Below are 22,965 nucleotides of genomic sequence, written 5' to 3' on the forward strand. Positions count from 1 at the left end.
CCTCATCTTCCTACTCTTCCTAGGGATGTGTCGGCGTGCGGTGCACCTGTTTTGTGTATTATATGGGTCATCAACCGCTAAGATGCTGTGCTTTGACCGGTGCCATCAATAGCCACACGAAACGGTACAAACGACCTCTCCGGTGGTTCCCGAGAGTCCTCGATTCACTGTGACTTCACGTTTGGTAGACTGTGTGTTGATTTGTATCTCTTGCTTTCGGGGTGCAGCAGTGAGACAGCATCTTTTGCCGGGTGACACATCATTATCTGCACGAGTGGACAAGGTACGAGTGTTACAAGAACAGTGCGTCATACGGTCATTCGCGAGGAAAATTGTCCCCTTTATGTTAATTGCTCGCTATCTGAACCCACAGTATTTTTAGGGAAGGCCTTCAACGCAGTTTAAATGTCTTAATTTGTGACTAGCTGGCTGCGAGTGCATATTCCCCTGCCAATATAATAGTACTTCAACATGCCTGTTTGTCGAGGACACATTTAATGGCGTCATTTGTGTTTTCTGTCATGGTTATATACTGTACCATTTTAGTTATTTTCTTATGAATTGTACCAAATAGCTTTAGCTGACGTTGTTAAACCTCCAGGGTCAAGTGTCGTCTACACATGTGCTAAATCACTGGGGCGGCTCGGTGCAGCAGACCGATACAGATGTGCAGACTGATGCAGATGTGTAGCCCACCTTACTGTAATAACTCACAGCATTCTCAGGGAGCCTTTTCAACATCCGGACTACCGTAAGGCTACATTTAGGTTGTTTTTGATAAAATGTATCAAACTAGTATATCCTGTATGTACCAAAACGAGAAATGTGGCAATAGAGGTCCTATGAATCACAGAGTATTTTAATGCACATTAAAAGGTTTGTTGAGTTATTTAGAGTACTTTATTTTGATTAAGGTAAAATAAGTGTCTGTCTAAATGTAGCCTGCACGCACTGGACTAGTTCCAGTATATAATAAGAGAAAAGGTACTATTGTCACACCAATGTGGAAATCCCTCTCGGCCCAGTATGGCGCAGTATTGACAACTGTTTTGCCGATATGAAGTTCGTTGTGGTTTGCTGAGCCAGCAAAGTTATGGATCTACTGTACTGATGGATGTATAACGGCCACGCCCGGTGTGTTTTCCGTATCATCGCTGAGGCTCACTTGATGAACGTATACTCCTTCACACTGTATCACGTTCTAATGAAACCTGAGCAGATTGTGACAGCGCCGCGCCAAAGCTCATTCCTGCTCGTTCCTCTCTCTCTGTTGAAGGACGCCATGTCGGACAAAAGCGACTTAAAAGCAGAGCTGGAGCGCAAGAAGCAGCGCCTCGCCCAAATCAGACAGGAGAAAAAGATCAAGGAGGAGGAGAGGAAGAAGAAAGAGGTAAGGAAAAAAGTGAGTAACTTCACACAACTGGCACTCATACTGTATGGCACTCTGGTGTGTGTGTGTTGCCCGTGTGTTCGATTGCTTTTTGTCAGGCCGTGACACAGGCTGAGGTTGTGTGTGTCCAGACGTGCGTACAATCATCTGCGTGTGTGCAGAAGGTTGGTTATTGGACTTTTTTTTTAAATGTCAAAAATGTGCATGCACGTGTTTGCTTGTCCTTTAGGTCTTGGCGAGTGAGCTAATGTTTTTCTGTGTATCCTGAGCAGTCGGAGAGCCAGCAGAAGAGAGAGGCCACGCCAGAGGACTCAGACTTGGACCGAAAGCGCAGGGAGACCGAGGCCCTGCTACAGAGTATTGGCATCTCACCGGAGCCTCCACTAGGTACCGTAACCCGCACACCCCACACAGCTAATGTATCCTGAAAGGTTCTTTCACTTTTCTCTTTTGATTGTACTGCAAAAGGTTTCGTTAATTGTCACAATAACTCCGGTAAAAGTTAGCGTGACGCTTCTGAAACTACACCAAACCTCATTAATTACAGCCCAAAAAATCTCGGATGAACCCTTTAATGATTAGACTCACCAAGCAGTGAGCTTAAGTTGTTCATAATGCATCTTCAGAAGAAGTACAAATGTGTCACACGAATCAGCAATGCGCTTGATGCTCTGCCCTTCCTCTCTAACAGTTCTTTCATTTGTCCATCACCGGTTTTACTTTGTTGCAATTCATCCAATTTCTTATGAGCAGTCCATTCTTTGCAGCCTTTAATGTTCGATTCATGTTTTTTGCATTATTTAGTCCCGACCCCTGTGTCACCCTCCAAATCAGTGAGCACACCCAGTGAGACGGGGAGCCAGGATTCAACCGATGGAGCAGCAGCAGCAGCAGGCAGGTAGGCCAAAATCACACACGCCATGCCCACGTTCAGTGTCAGAAGTCTCATTAAAGAGACGTTAAAGGTGTGAAAGACCTACATCACACTAGAAAAAACAAATCAAGTGGCCGAAAAATGATGATAATGTGGAGTTGCTTTGGCACATTGTCACCTTTGACACATATTCCGTTTCTTTTCTTGTCAATGGCACAACAGGCTAAGGTATGGATGGGTGTCCCCAGTGGTGAGGTCGTGGTGCCCTCTTAGGTTTTGAATGTGTGGTATCCGTCTCCTGTCACGCCATCACTTCTCATAGCTTGTAGACACGAGAAGGGATTAGAAGGTTATTGGAGCTCAATACAGTTTCTAGCAGAAATAAATGAACTTATGTACGATTTTTTGTTTTTTGTTTCTTTTTAGCTTTTACAAATTGGATTTTACAAAGCGGTGAGTTAGTGCTACTGCCTGGAATGATTTCTTTCTCCCCCAAATCCACCCGTGATGATGGCATGACATTTTCTAGCTCCTCCATTTGTGGCTGTGTGTGTGTGTGTGTGTGTGTGTGTGTCCCTTCTTAGGTCAGGTTTCTCTAAAAACAAGTCCCAAGCACAGAGCTCAAGGTAAGCATTTTCACGTCAAACCCAGGAATCGCCCCCCCCCCCTTCCTTTCTTTAGCTGACTTTACCCTCACGTGAACACAGAGAGGCACCCGCAGTGTTGTAAGTGGTCTTAGCAACATGTTCCCAGAGCACAGCGCCACTCTATTCCTTCGTTCCTCCAGTCTCCTCCGGTGACGTCCTGTCTGCAGCCTCGACCGTCTACCCTCAATATCCGCTCAAAAGATTTCTGTTTGCACGAGTCGAGCCACAGAAGTCACTTCAGCCTTCACGGAGTTGACGATCTGCTGCTTAAAGTGTCATTGCTGTTACTGCAAAACAGCCAGTCTGTCAGTGTAAAGCAATGCCTTGCCACTCTCACCTCTGCGCTGTGTGGCACAAGCCGAGCGTCTGACGGGCATGTTCACTGGCCCTGAAAGGTATCATCAGAGAGCGTGGGGATGTTGGAAGCATTATCCCTTCACAGTTGGTGGACTTCATCCAAGTTCCTATTAAACTCTATAGGTTGCAGTTGTTGCTTGATTTCCCGACTGCCTATTCCTACCTCCCCAAACTAAAGGAATGCGTTTCTGCGGATAAGCTGTAAATGCACTGAATGAGCTCAGCAATGTCCCCGATGTTTGGGAAACTCATTGATGATGCATGGCAAGTGTATCGTCACGTATATATATCGAGCAGGCTAACTCTTTATAAATGCATTTTAATGTGATGTTCACATGCTGAAACTTGGACAGTTCATCGATGATGTATGTTGTGCTGCAGGAGTGAGATGGAAATCATGTTGCTGGAAACATTGTTCATGGTTTCATGCATCATTTGGCACAAGTTTGCATATGAAACATCAAGACACAGAATGTCACACAAATGTGGACTAATGCCATGCAAGTTGCTAAAAATTGGATGCCGTAGTAGATTATTTAAAAAAAAAAAATCCAAACGAAGATTCCTGCAGAGGTTTCCAGCATTTCAAAGTCAGCGGGTCAAATTGTTTTCCCACTGGAATCATTTTGAACCTTCCTCATTCTCCATAAATGTTTTTTCAACTCATGGATTCCTGGCAGAACACCGAGACATCTATCACAAGAGAAGAGCAGAGAGATCTTTTAAATAGATCGAGTACATTAAAGCCTAATGAAATGCAATGTCTCCCTAATGTATATCGCCCTCCCACGCCACGTCCACTTATCTCAACATTTTTCCATTAACAGTGCCATCTTTGCATGCAATTTGATGGGGAATCCCCGTGTTAAGCTGGTCCCTAGATAAGTGGTCCGTGGGTGAGTGTGTGTGTGCATCCACGTGGCAACGTGTGTCGGTGCGGCGGCTGACACGCGCGCCGATGTCTCTGTGTGTTTTGTTCTAACGTGTCCGTTTGTAAACATGCATGTCCTTCTCTTGCTCCCCCTGTTGGTGACATCAGGACGCTGCAGTGGGACACAGACCCCTCTGTGCTGCAGCTGCAGGCTGATTCTGAGCTCGGGTACATCTTCCTTCTCTCCTCTAGTTTGCTGTCTGACCAAAAAAAAAATGGATGCTGTAAATACACCTTACTTTGGGCACTGTGCATGGCACTCAATAATAGCCGACAGACAAAATGTAATATTCCATTTTAAAAAGGGTAAACCACTCTAATGACGCGATCTTCTGAATATTGAGATAGTGGTTGCTACAGACAAAAAGGCTCTGCATGTTATTCATTGCTTTAAATCTTAAAACAAATGTAAATTGGGAGAGATTTGGTGTGTGCACAATGTAACCGTGCTAACGGGAACGTCTTGTCTCTGTTTCCCAGGCGCAGGATGCAGAGGCTGGGAGCCTGTAAGATCACACAGGTAGACTTCCTTCCCAAGGAGGTGGTCGCTTACTGCAAGGAGACACAGACGCCACTCACCGCCCACCTGTCTGAAGGTGAGGATTTGTGTGTGTGTGTGTGTGTGTGTGCATGAGTGACTTCTCTTGACACTCCATATCATGGCCTAAAAGATTGGAGCTGTTTTAGGGTCCACGGGGCAACACGGGTCACAAGAGGCAACAGAGGGTCTCAGGTTGCAATGATTGTCGTCGTTGTGTGGTTGAATCTGATACTCCTTCATTTAGCCAGTTCACAGCCTGTAAACCTGGAGTCATTTAAAGCCTGACAGATGAAAGTCACCCAAGAGGATTCCTGCCTGCTATGCTGTGTGTGTGTGTGTGTGTGTGTTGTATACACACAAAGATCTACATTTGTGTGTTTTACGTATTCCTTACCATTATGGACAGTTTGGTTCTTGAATAGGAACAGCTGTCATTCATTCCATCATCATTTTTGTGTGTGTGAATGAGTGAGTTTGCATGTGAGGTTATGCGTGCATACATGGAAACGTATACGTGCATATTTGTGACTCTGCAAGTGGGCGTGCGCATGTGTGCCGAGCTGCAGTTACTAAACACATCCATATGGTGTAAATTGAGGTTAATCCTCCACTGGATTTGGCATGACGTTGGTGGTTGTAAATCCAAGGCGTATACGTTTGAGTATCTTTCTGTTGGAGCAGGAGGACGCTGGAGATTTGGATGGATGGCGGTTGCAGTTAAATTGAGCTTCAAGCCGTTGCTTTTATTTGGAATGCAGATCTTCCATTTATCTTCACGTGTAGGAATGCACAAACACATACTCCACCTACACACTCTCCATCCAAACCGACTGTCAGACATGTATCGAACACACACTCTCTCACACACACACACACACACACACACATACACTCCCTATCATCTTCTCTATCGTCCCTCTTTTTGTTGTCAAGACAGCTGGCAGCCATGTGACTCTGAAGGGGTTGTACTTCCTGCTTCCTGTCATTATAATAGATGGTCTGGTGTGGATTCCACGGCCCTCCTCCACCGACAAATCACCACACACACGCACACGCACACTCACACACACACACACGTCTGTAGTGATCAGCATCCATGGCACGCCTCAACTCCCCCCATTTCCTTGACAGACCCAGGAATAGATTAATTTATTTAACAAGTGCACAGGCACTGACTCACTTACACCCACACACACACACACACACACACACACACTCACACACACACACACACACACACACCACATTCGGAACCAAGCTTTTAACTTTTTTTAAAGTCTGCTCGTACAACCTGTTGTCGAAGGCAGTATACCTTCAATAAAAGGAGCGGCAAACCAACACACGCACACAAACAACACAACTTGTGAGTCTGAGAACATCTGGAAGCCAGAGCGGAGCTGTGGTGGTCTACAGGGAGGTGACCTTGGCCTGAGGAGACCCTTTTGCAAACTACCACAAAGCTTGTGTGTCTGGAGGAAGAGGAAAGGAGGCTGATGGGAGCACCTGCCTGCACGTCTGGCTGTATGTTTGTTCAGGCCAGTTCCTTTTGTTGATTACTGAACCCAACATGCACACCACACACATCTCATTTCCAGCTCGCAGCTACAGGTTGTGTGCAAGGCAAACCAGATCTATGCAGATCCAGACACTCCCACACACGTCTAGTGGTCTGTAAGTGACGATCGAGAGAGATTCTTTTTCTAGAAGTCAATTGTTTTTGAGGAAAATACTCATTCTGCCTAGAAGTTATTTGTAACTGTCGGTACTTAAAACTATTGGATGCAAATCTTTAGTGGATTTGTTAAAGGATGCAAAACGATTCATATTTAATAACATGCTACTGAATCAACTTACTGCAAGGTTGGACACCTGGGTCCCCTTTAGAATTAAACATAACAGTCTCTTGGAGCTTCACAAACAGTGTGTGTGTGTTCAGTGTGTGTGTGTTTCATATGTAAAACTTCGTCGGTCATAAGTGTGTATGTAGCGTTGAGGTAAGAGAGCCAGTAAGCTCACCTTTAAGCTCCTGGTGGTTTTCTCATGCATATGTCTCAGGCATAACCTAAATAATGCAAGTAACGAAAAACCACCTTAATCCCCTAATCACCCTTTTCTTGTACAGTTTACACAGAATGCGTCTGCGTTTCTTTCTGAAACATGCTTAGTCTCTCTTTTCCTCCCTTTCCTCTCTGCCCTCAGGGTCTGATCTGGAACTGTTCTGTAAAGCAACTAATGCTACCTCTGTGTTATGTTAAACATATATATATATATATATATAAATGAGAGAGAGATTTAGTGGGGGGAGGAAGCCAGCTGGCTGCTCTGGAGGAATGAACGGAAGAGTAAGTTGTCTTAATGATGGTGGTGTGTCTCGGGGCTGTACAAATCTCTGTGGGACTTCTGGTTGTTTGCGTATCTGTTTTTGAACCTGCGTGCACGTGTTAAACAGTGGTAGTATGTTGTGTTTAAGGGTCATTTTAACAGTGGTTCAGCATGTCTCAAGCTTAGCAAACTGCTCCTGGGTTGGACTGTAGTGGACCTCCCAAACTAAAAAGAGAAAATCCAGAAAACGATTAGTATTTACAAAGAAATAGTGTCCTATCTATCGATTGTGTTTGTAAAGGTCACATGTGGCATTCATTCTTATGTTAGTAGGGCCTGAATTGACTAGATGGTTGTTAATGTAGAATGTTTGTGTTTTAAAGCTCTCATGGAGTTTGTGTGTGTGACTCTCATTCAAACCAGTTCATGAGGTGGCTTTTCATTTCCGTGTCCGACTGCCTCCCTGTAATCCTGATGTGTGTAGCCGTCTATGTGTGTTCCTTTCTCCCCATTGGCTGCTGGCTGATCGGTGTGTCCTGAGCGTCCATTGTGAGAGGCAATCGGATTAGCCCCTGTCACGGTTGGCTCCGGCTATTTACTGCTGTCCTAATGGGTATGAATGGACGTGCTTGTCGCGAGCGACGGACGCTTTGTCTGAGGACATAGCAGGGAAATAAAGTACGGGATGATGTGTGATAGTGACCTAACCAACTAAGGTCAAGCAAAGTGTGTGTTGGATAGCTGCTGTTTCATGCCTACGTCTTGTGCTTCACCATGTTGACATGTTCTCGAGAAAGAGAAGTGGTTGGGATGTGACTATGTGCTTTTCACCCAAAACACAATATAATATGTAAACAATGCAATTCAGTGTAATGTAATTCAGTTATACCCAATTTACGCAATTCCAACACTGTTTAAGTGCATAAACATTCAAATACACCATTTTTAAAAAAGGCGAAAATAATATCTTGAGGTGCCAGGTCAAGGGACCCAATTTAAAATGGCCATGCAAGTTTTTGCCGTTCCTAAATTTAGCCTATAACTTTGGGCCGTTATTTAGCCGCCTTCCCGTCAAGCTAGCGTGCCATGAACACCGAGCCCGGTCCAGCCTCGTAAAGACAGTCATGTCAGCTGGGTTAACAGGGTTTATAGACTTTTAAATTAGATTGCATCCAAGTTGTTGGGCTTCAGAATAACTTTACTCTGCAGTGACAGTCTTAGACATATTAAATGATAACGTTTCTCTTTGCAAAATGTAAATTGTGCTGTATTTTGTACTTGGGTTCTAAAATACAACACTGTAATTATCACTGTTGAACACTGACACTGTTGAAGTATCTCAGGAGTTTCACTGGGACTGTGAACCCTTCCTCGTGACTGTTATTTAACCACAGCACTTGAAATATTCCACCTCCATTTTACTCCGATCTGACAATATTTTGTGGAGCCAAGTTTTAAACTCTACACGTGGGAGGAGGCGCTGAGATTTCACATAGTTTCAGCAAAATGTGGGCAACCTTACGGCCTCTCTCTTTGTTTCTCCCTGCATCCCTCCTCTGGACCGGCCAATCCCTCTTGGCCATGAACGCAGTGAATGTCAGACTCTGACAAAAAAAAAACACTCTTTTACTTTCTACTGATCCCAATCTGGAGATAACTATCAAGTGTGTGTGTGTGTGTGTTTACTTGAGATGTTGGCAAGAGCAGGAAAGGTCAAGGTGATTGCAGGCATTTTTGTGTGCACGTATACATGTGTGCAGGTTGGCATTAGTGGAGCCTGACCCAGTTTGTGGTAAATTGGTTTCGCTCAGTGGAGCCTTAAAAGATCCGTAATCGGCCTCAGTGGAAAGGTAGCCCAAAGAAAAACAGAGAAAAATGAAGGGAAGGGAGCAAGTAAAAAGGTGAGGAGAAATCTTTGGTCATTGGAGAATAAGCCGAGTTTAAGGAGGAACAAGAGAGAAGCAAATGGGAGAGAAGCAGCGGTGGCCACTGAAAGATGTCGTAGCAGTTATGATATTACAGCAGTAATTGTTTGTGTGTGAACACAAGTAGGCCTTCAGAAATACAACTCTGAGTGTGTTTGGGTACGATTTGATGTTGCAACTGTGAAAAACCCCAATTCCTATGGTTAAAAGTTCATAGGGTCAGGAGTGTGTGTTGTCAAAGTACATGCATCTGTATGCAAAATTACGTGTGAATGTCTCTCTCTCTCTCTCTCTCTCTCTCTCTCTCTCTCTCTCTCTCTCTCTCCCCCCCCTCTAGTATTTTCTGGCCCATTAGTTTTCAGGGTCTGTACAGCTTGAGTATATAGTTGGTCAGTAATTCACTCCTTAAGTATATTTACTGCAATAAGTGGCTTTCTTTTGACATGTGGTGAACTGGTAATGGCCTCTAATTGCAGGAGAAAACTTATTTTCCAAGCACTAATCTGAAAAGACGCACACATTTTGTTTTGTGAGTGTACTCGCACACACATAGATTCATAAATATAAACACACATGTGCAGACCAACAAACACTGGAATAAACAAGCATGCACACACCACCAGAAATGTACACAGGAGCGCACACACACACACACACACACACACACACACACACACACACACACACACACACACACACACACACACACACACACACGTCAGCTAAACTCTACATAATCCCATAATGGAGCAGTTAAGAAAGCAAACGAGAAATTAATGAAATGATCCTGACCATTGGCAGCACATTGGTCCAATTAGAGTGTTTACTTTTGTTTATTTTTTCACAAATTTCTAAATATATTCAATATGGTTCATCAGGTCATGAACTTGTAGGTATTTATCAACAGGATTTAATCCAACGGGGCTGGATTTTAAATATAGTTTTGCATCTGAAACTCGACTTAATAGTTTATCTCACCAGGTTATGATGATGATGGTGTTTGTATTACACTTATACGTTTGTCTGATGTACTGCATAACAGGAAAATCTGTTGGTTTTCAAACATGATTCTGCATTCATGTATTAACATTGGAAAGATATTCATATGACTGTATAGAGAGCTGGTTGCTCATTGGTTGATCTAACGCTGCAGACGTTCCTCTTTATTCGTGAAAGTAAAGATTCACCTGAGAGCAATCCATCGATTCAGGATTTAGAAAAACAAATCTATATAAAAGGTGCTTGACAGATTATGGCAACTGGTTCAACCATGTAATGATTTATGAAATGTAGATGTTTTTAGGAGTATTCAACAGAGAACCAGTGTGTTTTTAAACAACATGACAAGCAATTAATAATGTAGGAATCAGCAGACAATTGCACATCAGCATTTGAATTAATGTGCCAAAGCATTTACATTTTGTTCCAAAGAATGCAAAATTGCTTTTATGATGTGTGATGTAGTTTTTATCTCAGAAATGTACCAAAGCGACTGAGAAAAACTATAAAATTGTGATATGTATTTCAACCACATTGCTCGTCCTAGTTAGCAACTCAAAGTAAACCTTAAAATATATATTTTTGACATTCTTTGACATCGTGCAACTAATGTAAGTAATGCTTGATTGTAGCTGTTTTGTCTCTCCTGTAAGACATCATCAGGAGGGAAAGTATTGCTGTATTGGGCAGCGGCTGAGGCTCACAGGTCAGTCAAGTTGTCCCGCGTCTGTAGTTTGCGCGATGCATTCAAGTACAAGCAGTGAACGCAACGCACTCCCAGTCTGTACGAAACCGACATGATTGAGGGGTTTGTGGGCAGTCTTCAAGGAGGAATGTGGTTGCATGAGTGTGTGCTTTGCATGGTTAGGTACTTATATGTATGTGCACATATATGTGTGTATATATATATATATATATATATGTGTGTGTGTGTCCGTGTGTATAGAGGCACATATGGAAGTGCTTGTCTCATACATTCTTGTTGTTCCAGCCAGGCGGCTACAACAGACGGGAACAGACCAGAGTGTGTGAGTGTGTGAGTGTGTGTGTGTGTGAGTGTGTGTGTGTGTGTGTGTGTGTGTGTGTGCGTGTGTCTGTGTGTTTTTTCAAGGCAAAATTCAAGGCAAATGGGGAAAAAACACAGTGAATGGATCCAGTGGTCTCGAATATAAAGTACTAAATTAGTTTTACTTTGAATCTGTTCTCGTGAAAGTACATTTTAGAGTTGTCTTTTTATGTTTGGTGAGTTCTGGAGTTATTGCCTTGAGGTAGCAGCTTGTAGGGAAACTGTTTAAACCAACTGTGAACGTGCTGTCCGTGCATGTTCACACACAAACTCATTCTTCAGATCTGACTTGGGTTTTTCCTATCATGATCTCCTCTCGTCTTTCCTGCAATCACACATAATCGGCCAAACGCTTCTCACTTTCTCTCCTCGTGAAACAACTCTGAGTTCGTCTTTCGTCGGCATCGCCCTCGAAAAGGGCGCAGCCTTCACTCTTGTTTCACTCCCGGAATTGATGCAGGGTCCCAAGCGGATTCTGTCAAAACGGCCACGGCGGTGAAAACCCAGAAAACTCTCGATATTAGAGAGAAATAATGTCTTTCACAGTGCGTAAGGTATGCCAAGTGAGTCACAGATGATTGCAATTTTCCCCCATGACCACCGTATAATAAGGTACATGAACCCCTTCTTCACCTCCCACTGGCTTTCTCTCTCTCTCTTTGGCAAAATGGCCATCATCCAGAATAATATTTGCCATCTGATGAGGGCTTTAGATGAGAAGGAATACAGTTTCATGTGTCCCATTTTTCTGTTTTCAAGCTGTTTCTTTTTTTTTTTTGCATTTCGTTGAACTTGACTTTTTGACATGCGTGCCCCACCCTTCCCCCTCCTTGCTGCATGTTCTTTTAACGTGTGTAAAACAACGTTTGCTTGGGTGGTCTCGCTTGTACTCCGAGATCCCTTCCACTCTCCAGGGATTTTCATTTGAGAGGGTAGCGGTTCACTGCCACAGCTAGCCTGAAGCTCATAGCCCTGCTTCACTTTGGTTGTTTCAGTTTGATGTTAGTTAACCCTTCGTTTGGTACGTTTGTGCCTTTTGACTGTGTTATACGCTCAGTTAAAAAAAAAATGGCACCTTTTAACAAACCAAACCTTTTAACTCAGGCGGTCAATTAAGAATATAATTCAAGTCAAGTCAAAATAAATCTAGGTTCAAACTACATACGTTTGTTTTCAATTGTTCTTCAGTCAGCCCCGGTGATCAAATTGAACAGGCATTCACTTTTTTTATTTTTGAATTCAACTCTAAATTTTCCAGATTATTATCACAGTTTATTGCTTGACAGTTGATTGAATGTGATAACCATGCTGGTTTTCTGTTTGGCTGCAGTGTGACATGCTGTTCTGCAGCTCTACAGCAGGGAGCACTCTTGGCACATATACTTGAGGCCTCCCTCAAAGTCTCACCAACCAGTGTCAGAGATTTTTATTAGAAGTGAGTTGAATTCAATTATGCTAATATGAATTCACTGTTTTACAATTAATCTCACACACGTGTTGGCTTTTAAAGTCTTAATTTAATTAAGAAAATTCCATGAAATAGCTTTCGTTGACTCAGAATATCGGTGTGTATGTTTATTTGACAGTGTTGCTGACTTGCTGTGAATACTTTTGTCTATTTTAGTACAATCCAGAGGGATTCAACCTCAAGCGTCAACCTTCAGCAGGCCTATAAAAGCTGTTGGTTCCATCCGTCCGTCCGTCCCTCATTAAAACAAAATGAAACACCATCTCCATCCAAGTGGTAAACACAGACCTCCAATCACCATCCGAGCCACACACACACACACACACACACACACACACACACACACACACACACACACACACACACACACACGCACAGCGTTATTTCTGAGTGACACAAATCCCAGCTCAGATGACGCGTTGAAAGTGAGTCGATGCCACAGCGGTGATTTTATGTAGGCTTTTTTCTTCTTGCTGTTGGTCTCTCTCTCTCTCTCTCTCTCTCTCTCTCTCTCTCTCTCTCTCTCTCTCTCTCTCTCTCTCTCTCTGACTGGGTTCTTGACAGTTTGGAAAGTTTGAAGTCATGGGTTTTAATCAGGGCCTTGCGGCCGGGCTCAGAGCATGGCGTGGCGTGGCATGATGGCTCGTCTTAAAGATGTGGGTCTGGGTCGAGGCCAAGCCTGGGTGGCACTGCTAGAAAGAGAGAGGGGGGTGAAACAGAGAAAGGGGGAGGGGGGGGGTGAAAGAGAGAAGGAAATGGGGAGAGAATCTACTCTGACGGCGCCCTCAGCACACAGCAGGGTTGGCCTCAGACTCCCAAAGACCTAAATGGGCTGCATTAACTGAATGCTGATTATGTGAGGGCATGCATGTGTGCATACGGTGTAGACTCGTGTGTACATAGACATGAACACACACACACACACACAATACACAATGAGGAAGTGCGGTGAAGAGATAAATTAATTTAAATCATCCTGCAGGTTTTAGCCTCACCAGTTTTACATCAGGTCTTGCTGCTAATGTGTGTGTGTGTGTGTGTGTGTGTGTGTGTGTGTGTGTATGCGGCGAATACTTTTACCCCTACTGTGGTAATCATGACTTGATGAACCATCATGAATTTTAAGTATTATTTTCTATTAAAAACAAATGGAAAGGCAAAAAAAAAAACCTGAATACAATTTAACAAATTGAAGTGAAAGGGTTTAGTGGGTATTTTATGCACAATCCTGAAACACTCTCGGGGGGGGGGAAAGGTATTTAACAAACTGACTTTGTAAAAGTGGTGTTGTGTCTTGGGAATACAATTTACGAGCAAGAAGTTGCAACTGTGGGATCAGTTGATGCCATTTTGTGACTCTCTTCTCTCCAATCTGTCCTGTGTGTCCTGACCATCTACACATCAGCGAGATTCTTGGCCTCTCACCTCTCGGCAAATGATCTTTTCGACTTTACTGCAAGACTGACTCCAACCCATCAATTTGCTGTCCGGCCGGACTAACGGAGGTCCCTAAAATGTTGGCAGTGTTTCACTGGGTTCAGAAGTTGAGTATTAACAAAGCCTATTGATCTGTCTCAGGTTGTTCAGACAAGTTCGCCAAGACACTTGTGAGTGGGTACTTACAAAGAGCACGGCTGGTCTAAAGCATGAGAGATAAGGTGGAGCAGTGCTTATTTTAATCGCTGAGTCTGTACTCAAAATGAACTTGTTCCATTTAGCTGAAAAATCAAAAGACTCAAAAAAAATAAATAAAACGGGGAGACATGCAGGCATTACAAAATCTTAGGACAAGTAACGAGGAAGGAGATATTAAAAAGCCTTTTATTGTCGTGGCTACATCATTAAAAAGAGAACAATGTTAAAGGAAATCACATGACAATATGATAATAACATGAAAGGTGAAAAATATTGAAAATTCTGAAAACACGAAATATCATGAGATGTTTCTTACATCATTATTGGACGATAGGTTACAGGTTTTAACGTTTGCCCAGTGTTACCGTTCATGCGTTTAGTCGAGAGTGAGTGTGTGCTCTTGATTTGTACAGAATTATCGGACAGATGGGTATCTTTTTAAATATTTATGTGTTGAAAATCTCCCCACAGGCTTGTCATATCACATTTGATTTATCTTAGAGTTGCATCATTGTACTTGTGACCTATATCATTACATCAGTCGTATAAGATCATCGCGGTTGAATAAATCTTTTAGATAACAAGGATTACGTTACTGGAGGTGGGACGAATTAAAGTCAGAAAATTCCCCGGCAGCCTCGGGTCATTTGTAATATATGGAGAGGTGAAGTGGATGTAGTGTGTGTGTGTGTGTCGTGTCTGTCGGTCTCTAACACTACGAGCTGCTTTCAGTGAAGTCGATGCATAGCCTGTGTGTGTGTGTGTGTGTGTGTGTGTGTCGTGCCAGGGCCACATTAGAGCAGCCTTTCAAGTCATGTCAGCCTCCTACTCCTCTGCATAGTGCTTGTTGTGGTCGGCCCAACAGCCAACCTCCAAGAACCCCTGCAAACTCTGTGTGTGTGTGTGTGTGTGTCCCCATATGAATGCCTATATAATGTTGTAGGGTTATTCCCAGTGCATGGGATCCCCCAAAGTCCTGCTGGATTTCTCTTTTGTGTCCCTCTTCCTGTTTCTGCCGCCTCTTCTCTATCATATCAGTATCTCACTTCTTTGTGATTAATACAATAGAGATCTATAAAAATTACGAGTTCTGTCAACTTTGATTGTGCGTGACTCAGTTTAGCAGTCACCTCCATACTGCTATGACAAGTCTGCGGCTCTGCCCCCATAATGTAGTCAATGACAAACTCCGGGCCTGGTCTCATCCTCCCTTCTACACGCACACACACACACACACTTACACACACACACCCGCAGCTCTTTGATAACTATGCCAATCGCTCCAAGCATGCGCTAACACATTTCAACACACTAGCACTTACTGTGGATTGGGTTCAGAGTAAAAGGTTAGCGAACGCTTTGATCCTTACCAAACAGAACACATGCTAACACATTGTGACACACCAGGCCATTGTGCTCTATGTAGTAGCCGAAGGGGGGGCAGAAGACAGTGTGTACATCTTTTATATACGCTGTCGGTGTCTGTACAACTTCTCACCACATGCTCGACAGTAGCAGCCTACTGTGAAATAATACAAGATGTTTAAGCGAATGAAACGCTCAGCGGTGTATCAGCCTTCATTCAGACTATGTTGTCTTTATTCCACAAACAGATCAGCCCATTACTCGTACTTTCACTCTTCTGTTGGTTCATAAAAGCAAAAAAAAAGACAGAAAACATGATAAGAAAATGTTAATTGGGCTCAATACAGCAGCTCGTTGCATTTGAATTACCAGTTAACTCCTTCCTGTCAGTCTGGGAGGGTTAAGAGTGATCTAGCTTTGGAAGAACTCTGTGCAGGAAAACCAGCATCATTTCAGAATATCATAAGCATTTTCTTTTTATTGCTACAGTACCAGCACATGTTGCTGCTGTATATTTGCAATGCAATGCAGAAAGGATGCACGAACAGAGTAGTCAAACTACATGACTGCATTTGTTACGGTAGTATTGTATTTCACTGTTCGCCTAACTGACAGCATCTTGGCCCGTTTCTAGCATAGTACTTATGAAGAGACAGTATATCAAAGGCGATGTTGTTACTTCCATCCTTTCTTGTAGTAAATAATATTTCTCCGCTTCCAAACAATTTCACAAATTCTCGCACATGCCTCTGTATGTGTGTGTGTGTGTGTGTGTGTGAGCATATGCATTTACAAACACTTTTACCCATTTGTGTGTGTGTGTGTGTACTTGTGTTTTTTATCTCCACACTGTGAATCTGTGTGTCTACATACCTGCTGGGTTGTGCTGAATTGACTGGGCACAGTCAGCATGAGTAAGCAGCCAGGGGAAGATTGAGGCAGCCAGATGCGGCGGTCCCGGGCTACCGAGGATATCATTACCCCGGGTGTGTAGCCGGCCAAAACGGGAGCCCCCAAGCGGAGTTTCATCAAGGTGGACCCCCCGTCTGCGGCGAGGGGGAGGATACCAGTTAACCTGTTGTCCTGCAGTGAGGAGCGGTATTAAGCGGCAGGTGGAAAGAGAAGGCAGCCCGTACCTGGAAAGAGGTGGAAACAAGAAGTGTGCAGATACTTACAGGGTAGCAGGCAGACACACTCAAACTGTGGAAGATTGGCTCTTTTTGATTTATCCTCCCTGCTTCTTTTGCAACTCAACAGGAAACCCTGTTGTGCCTCTGTGTGTGTGTGTGTTTACATAAAGTTTTATATTCTTATTTTCAACCCATGAGTCCTACTTTCCTAGTATCATTTACCGCAATCTAAGCTTTTGCTTTACTTGCATACATAGAAATGTATCTCTGAAAATTTCCATTTGGAGGAAATAGTCTGGATATTTTTTGGTGCGGGACTCTTGACAGAACAACTTGATGCATGGCTGCTGGCAACGACATCAGCAGTATCTTCATACAGGAATTGGACCGTCTCCCCTCGGTGAGGTAACCCATAGGCCATGAATCACGCTGCCTTGCTCCAGCGTCCTGTGGTCCCGGGGGGGGTTGACAGTTTGACCGCTCCTCAATGTGGTCTCTCTCTCCTCTGCTCACGCTCCTCCCATCCCCATCACCACACATTCCAACCACCGGACGGACCGGTCACGTAAGGTCAAGAATAAAAAGAATAGAAGTTTGTTGTGTCTCTTCCCAACGCTGGTTAGCAGGATCCGCATTTCTGTTTCACATCCTGAAGCCTTTGCTGAGTAATGACAGCAGTTCGTGGAGGGGGGAAAGTGATGAGAATGATAGATGATGACAACAACAACAAAAAAAGCATTCGAGGGAAATAAAGCTCCACAAACTGAAGCATGGCGGCAGAGACAAAAGGATCTCGATAGAAGGGTTTTCCTGTGCGTCTCTGTTTGCTTGTCTGTTTTGGCAGCTCAGACATGGAGCTAGTCTGGCAGTCTGCCTGTCTGGTCCTCTCTGGCCTGCCCTCCATACTGGTGGGTCACTGGTGTTTGGATGTCTACAGCTGACTGTTAACCACCGACTTGGACTGAGCCTCACCGCCGCGTGTTTGATTTAGCGCAGTCATTTATTATATACACACAGCATGCAAAGGTCATAAATCAAAAACTTTCACGTAGGAGTGAAAAAGAAAAGAAAACAAGGAGGGAGAGAGCGAGAGAGAGAGAGAGAGAGATGTACTGGGAACCCTTAAATAATCAATCAAATAATGCCAGAAATTATTGCAATTGAAATAATAAAATTGCTAAAGTGCTCCACCAATTATCATCGTATTTGCGCCTATTTAAAGCTGCAGCAGTGAGTTCATTAAAAGCTTCGGCGACTTCAAGTGATGAATGGACAGTTCATCCGGTGCAAGAGCGGCTCTTGAGCAAGTGGTTTTAACAGTGCCCCGGGCCATACTCCAGCTGAGTTAAACACACCCCAACGTGTGTGTGTGTGTGTGAGAGAGAGAGAGAGAGACATGACACGTCTGAGGGTGTGATGTAGTCACTTCCTCCCGCTGGACTGAGCGACTGTTGTCAGCTTGACCCTGCGCCAGTTAACCCCTCGCCACCCCTGGCACTGCAGGCGAGGGCCCCGGGTGTGTGTGTTTGAGAGAGAGTGTGTATGTGTGTGTGTTGGCAGACCACAGGTGTCTGGTCACGGTGTCAGAGTGTTAAGAGGTCTTCTGAGAGGCCCCCCGACTCTCAGCATCTGTTTCGGAGGGAGGGGAGCGGCAGAAAAGGGGAGGAGAGGTTGGCAAGGGTTACCAACACATACACATAGCCTGAGGGGTGTGGGGCTTGTTGGGGGCGCAGTAGCTGACAAGCAGGTGCCTATGTTGACAGTAACCCTTCATACTTGAACCCCACCCCCTTCCAAACACTCACACACACACACACACACACACTGCACACACTTACAATGAATCCTGAAAAGGCAAGCGTAATTGCAGAGCCTGATTGGAGGGAATGCAGAGGGAATCCCCTTTTACACACACACATCAGTGGATCTTTTTGGGGTCAAAGGTGGAATAAAAAGAGGAGAGCTCACACAACTCTGACATGTCCTGCTGTGTGTGTGTGTGTGTGAGATTTGCGTGCACAATGTCCACACATGCAGACCATGTGCACACATGCTACAACTACAACACGGATTTGGGCACGGGCTTGCTTCCTGTTGGATTTCTTTTCCCAAGACCATGTATACTTTAGACACATAAGCAGCAGCAACATAAACTCTTTTCTCTTTGTGTTTTCTAAAAAAAAAAAAGTGAGTGCGTGTGTCTGTAAATGAAACCCATTTGGACCAAATGTTAGTTAGTCAGGTGTACCGGTGCATGTCTGGCAATGATTATTTATTTTGCTAAGAAGGGGGGGGGAAGGCAGTACCCAGCGGGAGGTCGAAGAAAATTGGAACAGCTGTTGATTAACATGAGTTCTCTCTCGCTCTCTCTCTCTCTCTCTCTCTCTCTCTCTCTCTCTCTCTCTCTCTCTCTCTCTCTCTCTCTCTCTTTCTTTTTTTTAACTCTTTCAGTGGAGGAGGAAGAGGAGGATGAAGAGACGATGGCGGTGAAGCCAGGCCCTGAGTCTGAGCAGCAGGAGGACGATGACAACAGGGAAAACAAAGAAGGTACAAAAGGATGATGGGAGAGTTAAAACGATCAGCTGTTATGATTTCATAATTCAGGTGTAAAATGTCCTCCTGCATGAAAATACTTTATGTAGCAGTTGTCCTCCCAATTACTGCAAACACAAAACTTCCCATTCTTTATCCTCCAGGCTCTTTCTTCCCTCGACTTCTCACATGTTGCTGGTCAAACTGTCACGAAACACGGTCACTTGTGTGTGACACCCTCAGCCAGTCGGTGGGTGTATCAGATGGAGGGATGTGGGTAGGTTACGGTGGGGGTTAAGGCGGGTCCAGCATATCAGCTCCATGGCATGTGGGGGTCAGCACTGATTAAAAACCTGTCATTTGACCCCCCGACCGCACTTCAAAGTGGAGAGGAATGGAGAAGTGTGTCTGTGGACGCCTATGTGGATGGTTCATGTGGTAAAATATGGAGAAAAGCGCTTAGGTGGTGTTAAAAACACACCATTTGACAGACACTCGGATTGATAGACATAGTCATATTCAGACACACACAGTGACTGCACTGAATGTGACTCAAACACACACACACACACACACACACATAGACAGATGTATGCACACACGCACTCATAAACACACAGTCATCCGTCTCCTCTCCATCCTGGCCTATTAGAAGGTCTGGCCTTTGATCTCTGCCACTCGATTCACTGGGTCTTTTCTGACAACTCGTAAGAAATACAAAGGGATGGGGGGGGGGGGGGATCAAAGTCAAGAGGCAGGGTAAAGGTCGATATATGTGTGTCTGTGCATGCTTGTGAGTGTAAAATTGCATGTGTGCTGCTTGGGGACAGTGACTTCAAAAACCGGACGCCGTGCTGTGCAGCCATTACGTTCAAAGGGAGGCGTCGTGCTCAGAGGGCTTTGTTTTGCTCTTGTTTGTGAAGTTCTTGCCGTCGTGTTTTATTCGAAAAGATGCATTAGGAGCCGTTTGTAGTTTATTGTGTCCTGGATGGGATTCTGGTTTTGATAGAGATGAAGTGAATGTTAATCTGACATTGGGAACACGTGATGTACTTTGTTTTTTGTGCAGAAGTAAACAGGACAATTACTGCGTACAGTACAACAAGATGCAGCGAGGTGTCTGTACTTCTGTCAGTATTAAAAGTGTCATTAACTGGCTCACAGTCCAGAAAACACAGGATGGAGGTCAAACATGAAACGGTTCATTAAATAATGTAATTGACAAAACTAAAATAAAGAGACGTGACAAAACAGTACATCAGTGCCAGGATGAGTAAAACACAATATGTTATGAAGTTAAAACCAAACACAACGCAAAGCAACCAAACCAGAGGAGCGGGTGAGACAGACGGAACTGGCCAGCTTTGTTGGCTCAGCAGCTCACGTGAACATGCCAGACAGAGCAGAGACACAGGGCGGGTCGTCACAAATGCCACAATGTCAGCTGATTAGAGTAAACAGACGCTTCTCAGTTCAGAGCTCCTGCACAGCAATTGAGAGGAAGGTGGAGAGAACGAAAACTCGCTCTTATTTGGCAGGTCACATCAAATAAAAAGGACTTGTATTTACTTGATTTGAAATGCCATATTCAAATGTATTGTTATTTGTTTTGTTAATATCGGTAAATAATGAAAATAAGAGGGTTTAGCCTTAAAAAGAAAACAAAAAGAATTTGTGTAATGTATACTTTAAATATAAATAAAGTAAAATGGAAAAGTTGCAACACCCTGGATTGAATTTATGCCCATTTATATTTGTGGTGTTATTTATTATAAGAAACTTGTTCTTGTACTCGATAATCTGTTAATCATATAAGTACATTTTCAAGCAAAAGTGCCAAACATTCCCAACTTGCAGCTTCTAAGTTTGGAGTATTTGCTGCCTTTCTTTGTCTTATAACTATGATAAATGGAATATTTTTGGGATTTGGACTATTGGTCTGAGTTTGTAGATGTCGTCTTGGGCTTCAAGTAAGTATGATGGGCATTGTTCACAAATAACAAATAATAGTTGAGAAAATATTAGTTTGATCCATCAACAATGAAAGTAACTGTTGTAAACCCAGGTGTCCTGTGGGTGCACAGTGTATGCACATTCACAGGATTGTGTCTGTATTATGTTCCTTTCTCCAGGCTCATTTCCAGTTCTGCGGGAACTGACGGAGGAGGAGAGGCAGCAGATCCTGCACTCTTCTGAGTTTCAGAGTTTCTTCGACTGCAGCATCCGGGTGATGGAGAGGGCTCTGGCCGAAGACGGCAACATCTTCTTTGACTACAGCGGCCGGGACCTGGAGGACAAAGAGGGGTGAGCAGAGAGAAGGCGAGAGAGGGGGCAGGAGGAGTGAGGGAGGAGAGAGTCAGTGTTTGGACATCACAGCACATGCGAGTGTTTACTTGCATGCCTCAAACTAAGAAATGTGCAAAGACTGACTCACGCCCACTGTGTCAATCTAGCGGGCCTGGGGAGCTTCTTTGTCCTTCGAAATGCATGTCTTCCTGCTGATGTCACACTCTCAGGGGGTCTTGTGTCAGTGCGAACTGACACAAGAGCTTTGTCTTGCCGTCTGAAGAGTTGCCTCCAAATGGAGGTTAATGAAAGTGTCGGTTGAAGTTATAAGAGTCATAAGAGCAAAGCTCTTTTAGTATACTGCTCTGCTATTATAGAAGAATGCAGCTCACTTCGGCTTTGACCACTGCAGCCACGGAGAAGCATCAAGCCTGTGGTCAAATAGAGATTATGTCTAAAACAGGCCGTGACCCGGTGCTTAACATCAGTCCCCTTCTTTTTTCCACGGACATGCTATTTATGAAATTGTAACAACATAACTTACATTTCCTTACGTTGTTTTTACTGCTATTAACTCTCACACATAGCATTGACGACAAAGTGGATAATTCGCACTGGTTAGTGTACAGCATCTGTTGTAACAATACGAATCTGCTTATAACTGACGGTCTGGTAACTGAGTTGACGTTAACGAATGGACACAAAGACAACACTGCGACGATACAACGCTCTGAAATGATGCAACAACGTGCACAGGATCCAGTTAAGCACGTGCAACATGTTGGCTGAAACTACTGACTCACTATGACTCACGACAACCAGTCAGACTGCTCTCTCACCAAATTCTTCTGATGTCAAATAAATATGCCGAGCTGTTCTAGAGCCAATGCATTTCATTCAGCTTCAGGCAACATGGACGGCCGACTGTGGACTCTGTGTGTTCGGGCACTTTTGTGCCCATGAGATGATATTTTATTTCAATCACTGCGCTTCATGAAGACATACTTCATGCTTCTGTTATTTGTTAGACACAAGCACATCACATGTTTGTTTGTTTTGCTGTGCTTTGAACTACATTTGACTTTATCGCACTAAAGTTATGCATTTTCAGAAGATTTGTATTTCTGATATATGTTCATGATAAATGCACGAATTCCACTTTTCGCATTCAGTTAGGCGTAATGCAGCGCAATGCATTCCGTTTAAAAAAGCTGCTGCACACTTGCGTACTGTGGCGAGTACACTGCTGTCTGTTTTTCAGAGACTCGGGTGGCGGCTCCAGTCTGTCCTTCAGCAGACTCTTCTACGATGAACACTGGTCGAAACATCGCGTGATCACCTGCCTTGACTGGTCCCCTCAGGTGAGGCCAGCAGCCCGGCGTCGCTGTGAACTCAAACAATGCACCAAGAACAGTTTCTTCCATTTCGAACTTTTGACACCAATTATGCAGATGTTAACCGTCACTATTAAAATATGTATTTTTTCTCTTTCTCTCT

General features: G+C 44.0%; 1 protein-coding gene across 1 annotated transcript in view; it reads left to right on the forward strand.

Annotated features, from left to right (window-relative positions):
* The first annotated feature begins 233 nt into the window (after positions 1-233).
* dync1i1a (dynein cytoplasmic 1 intermediate chain 1a) overlaps positions 234-22,965 on the forward strand; it is a 45,191-nt gene continuing 22,459 nt past the window's right edge. The window contains exons 1-10 of the mRNA XM_079287941.1: positions 234-283; positions 1,277-1,390; positions 1,660-1,777; positions 2,195-2,288; positions 2,849-2,890; positions 4,308-4,367; positions 4,680-4,795; positions 19,102-19,197; positions 21,315-21,486; positions 22,730-22,829. Coding sequence (XP_079144067.1) covers positions 1,283-1,390; positions 1,660-1,777; positions 2,195-2,288; positions 2,849-2,890; positions 4,308-4,367; positions 4,680-4,795; positions 19,102-19,197; positions 21,315-21,486; positions 22,730-22,829 — 906 coding nt within the window. The 5' untranslated portion in view covers positions 234-283; positions 1,277-1,282. The remainder of the gene's footprint in view (positions 284-1,276; positions 1,391-1,659; positions 1,778-2,194; positions 2,289-2,848; positions 2,891-4,307; positions 4,368-4,679; positions 4,796-19,101; positions 19,198-21,314; positions 21,487-22,729; positions 22,830-22,965) is intronic.

The sequence above is a fragment of the Melanostigma gelatinosum genome (assembly GCF_949748355.1).
Source record: "Melanostigma gelatinosum genome assembly, chromosome: 17".
Classification (NCBI taxonomy): Eukaryota; Metazoa; Chordata; class Actinopteri; order Perciformes; family Zoarcidae; genus Melanostigma; species Melanostigma gelatinosum.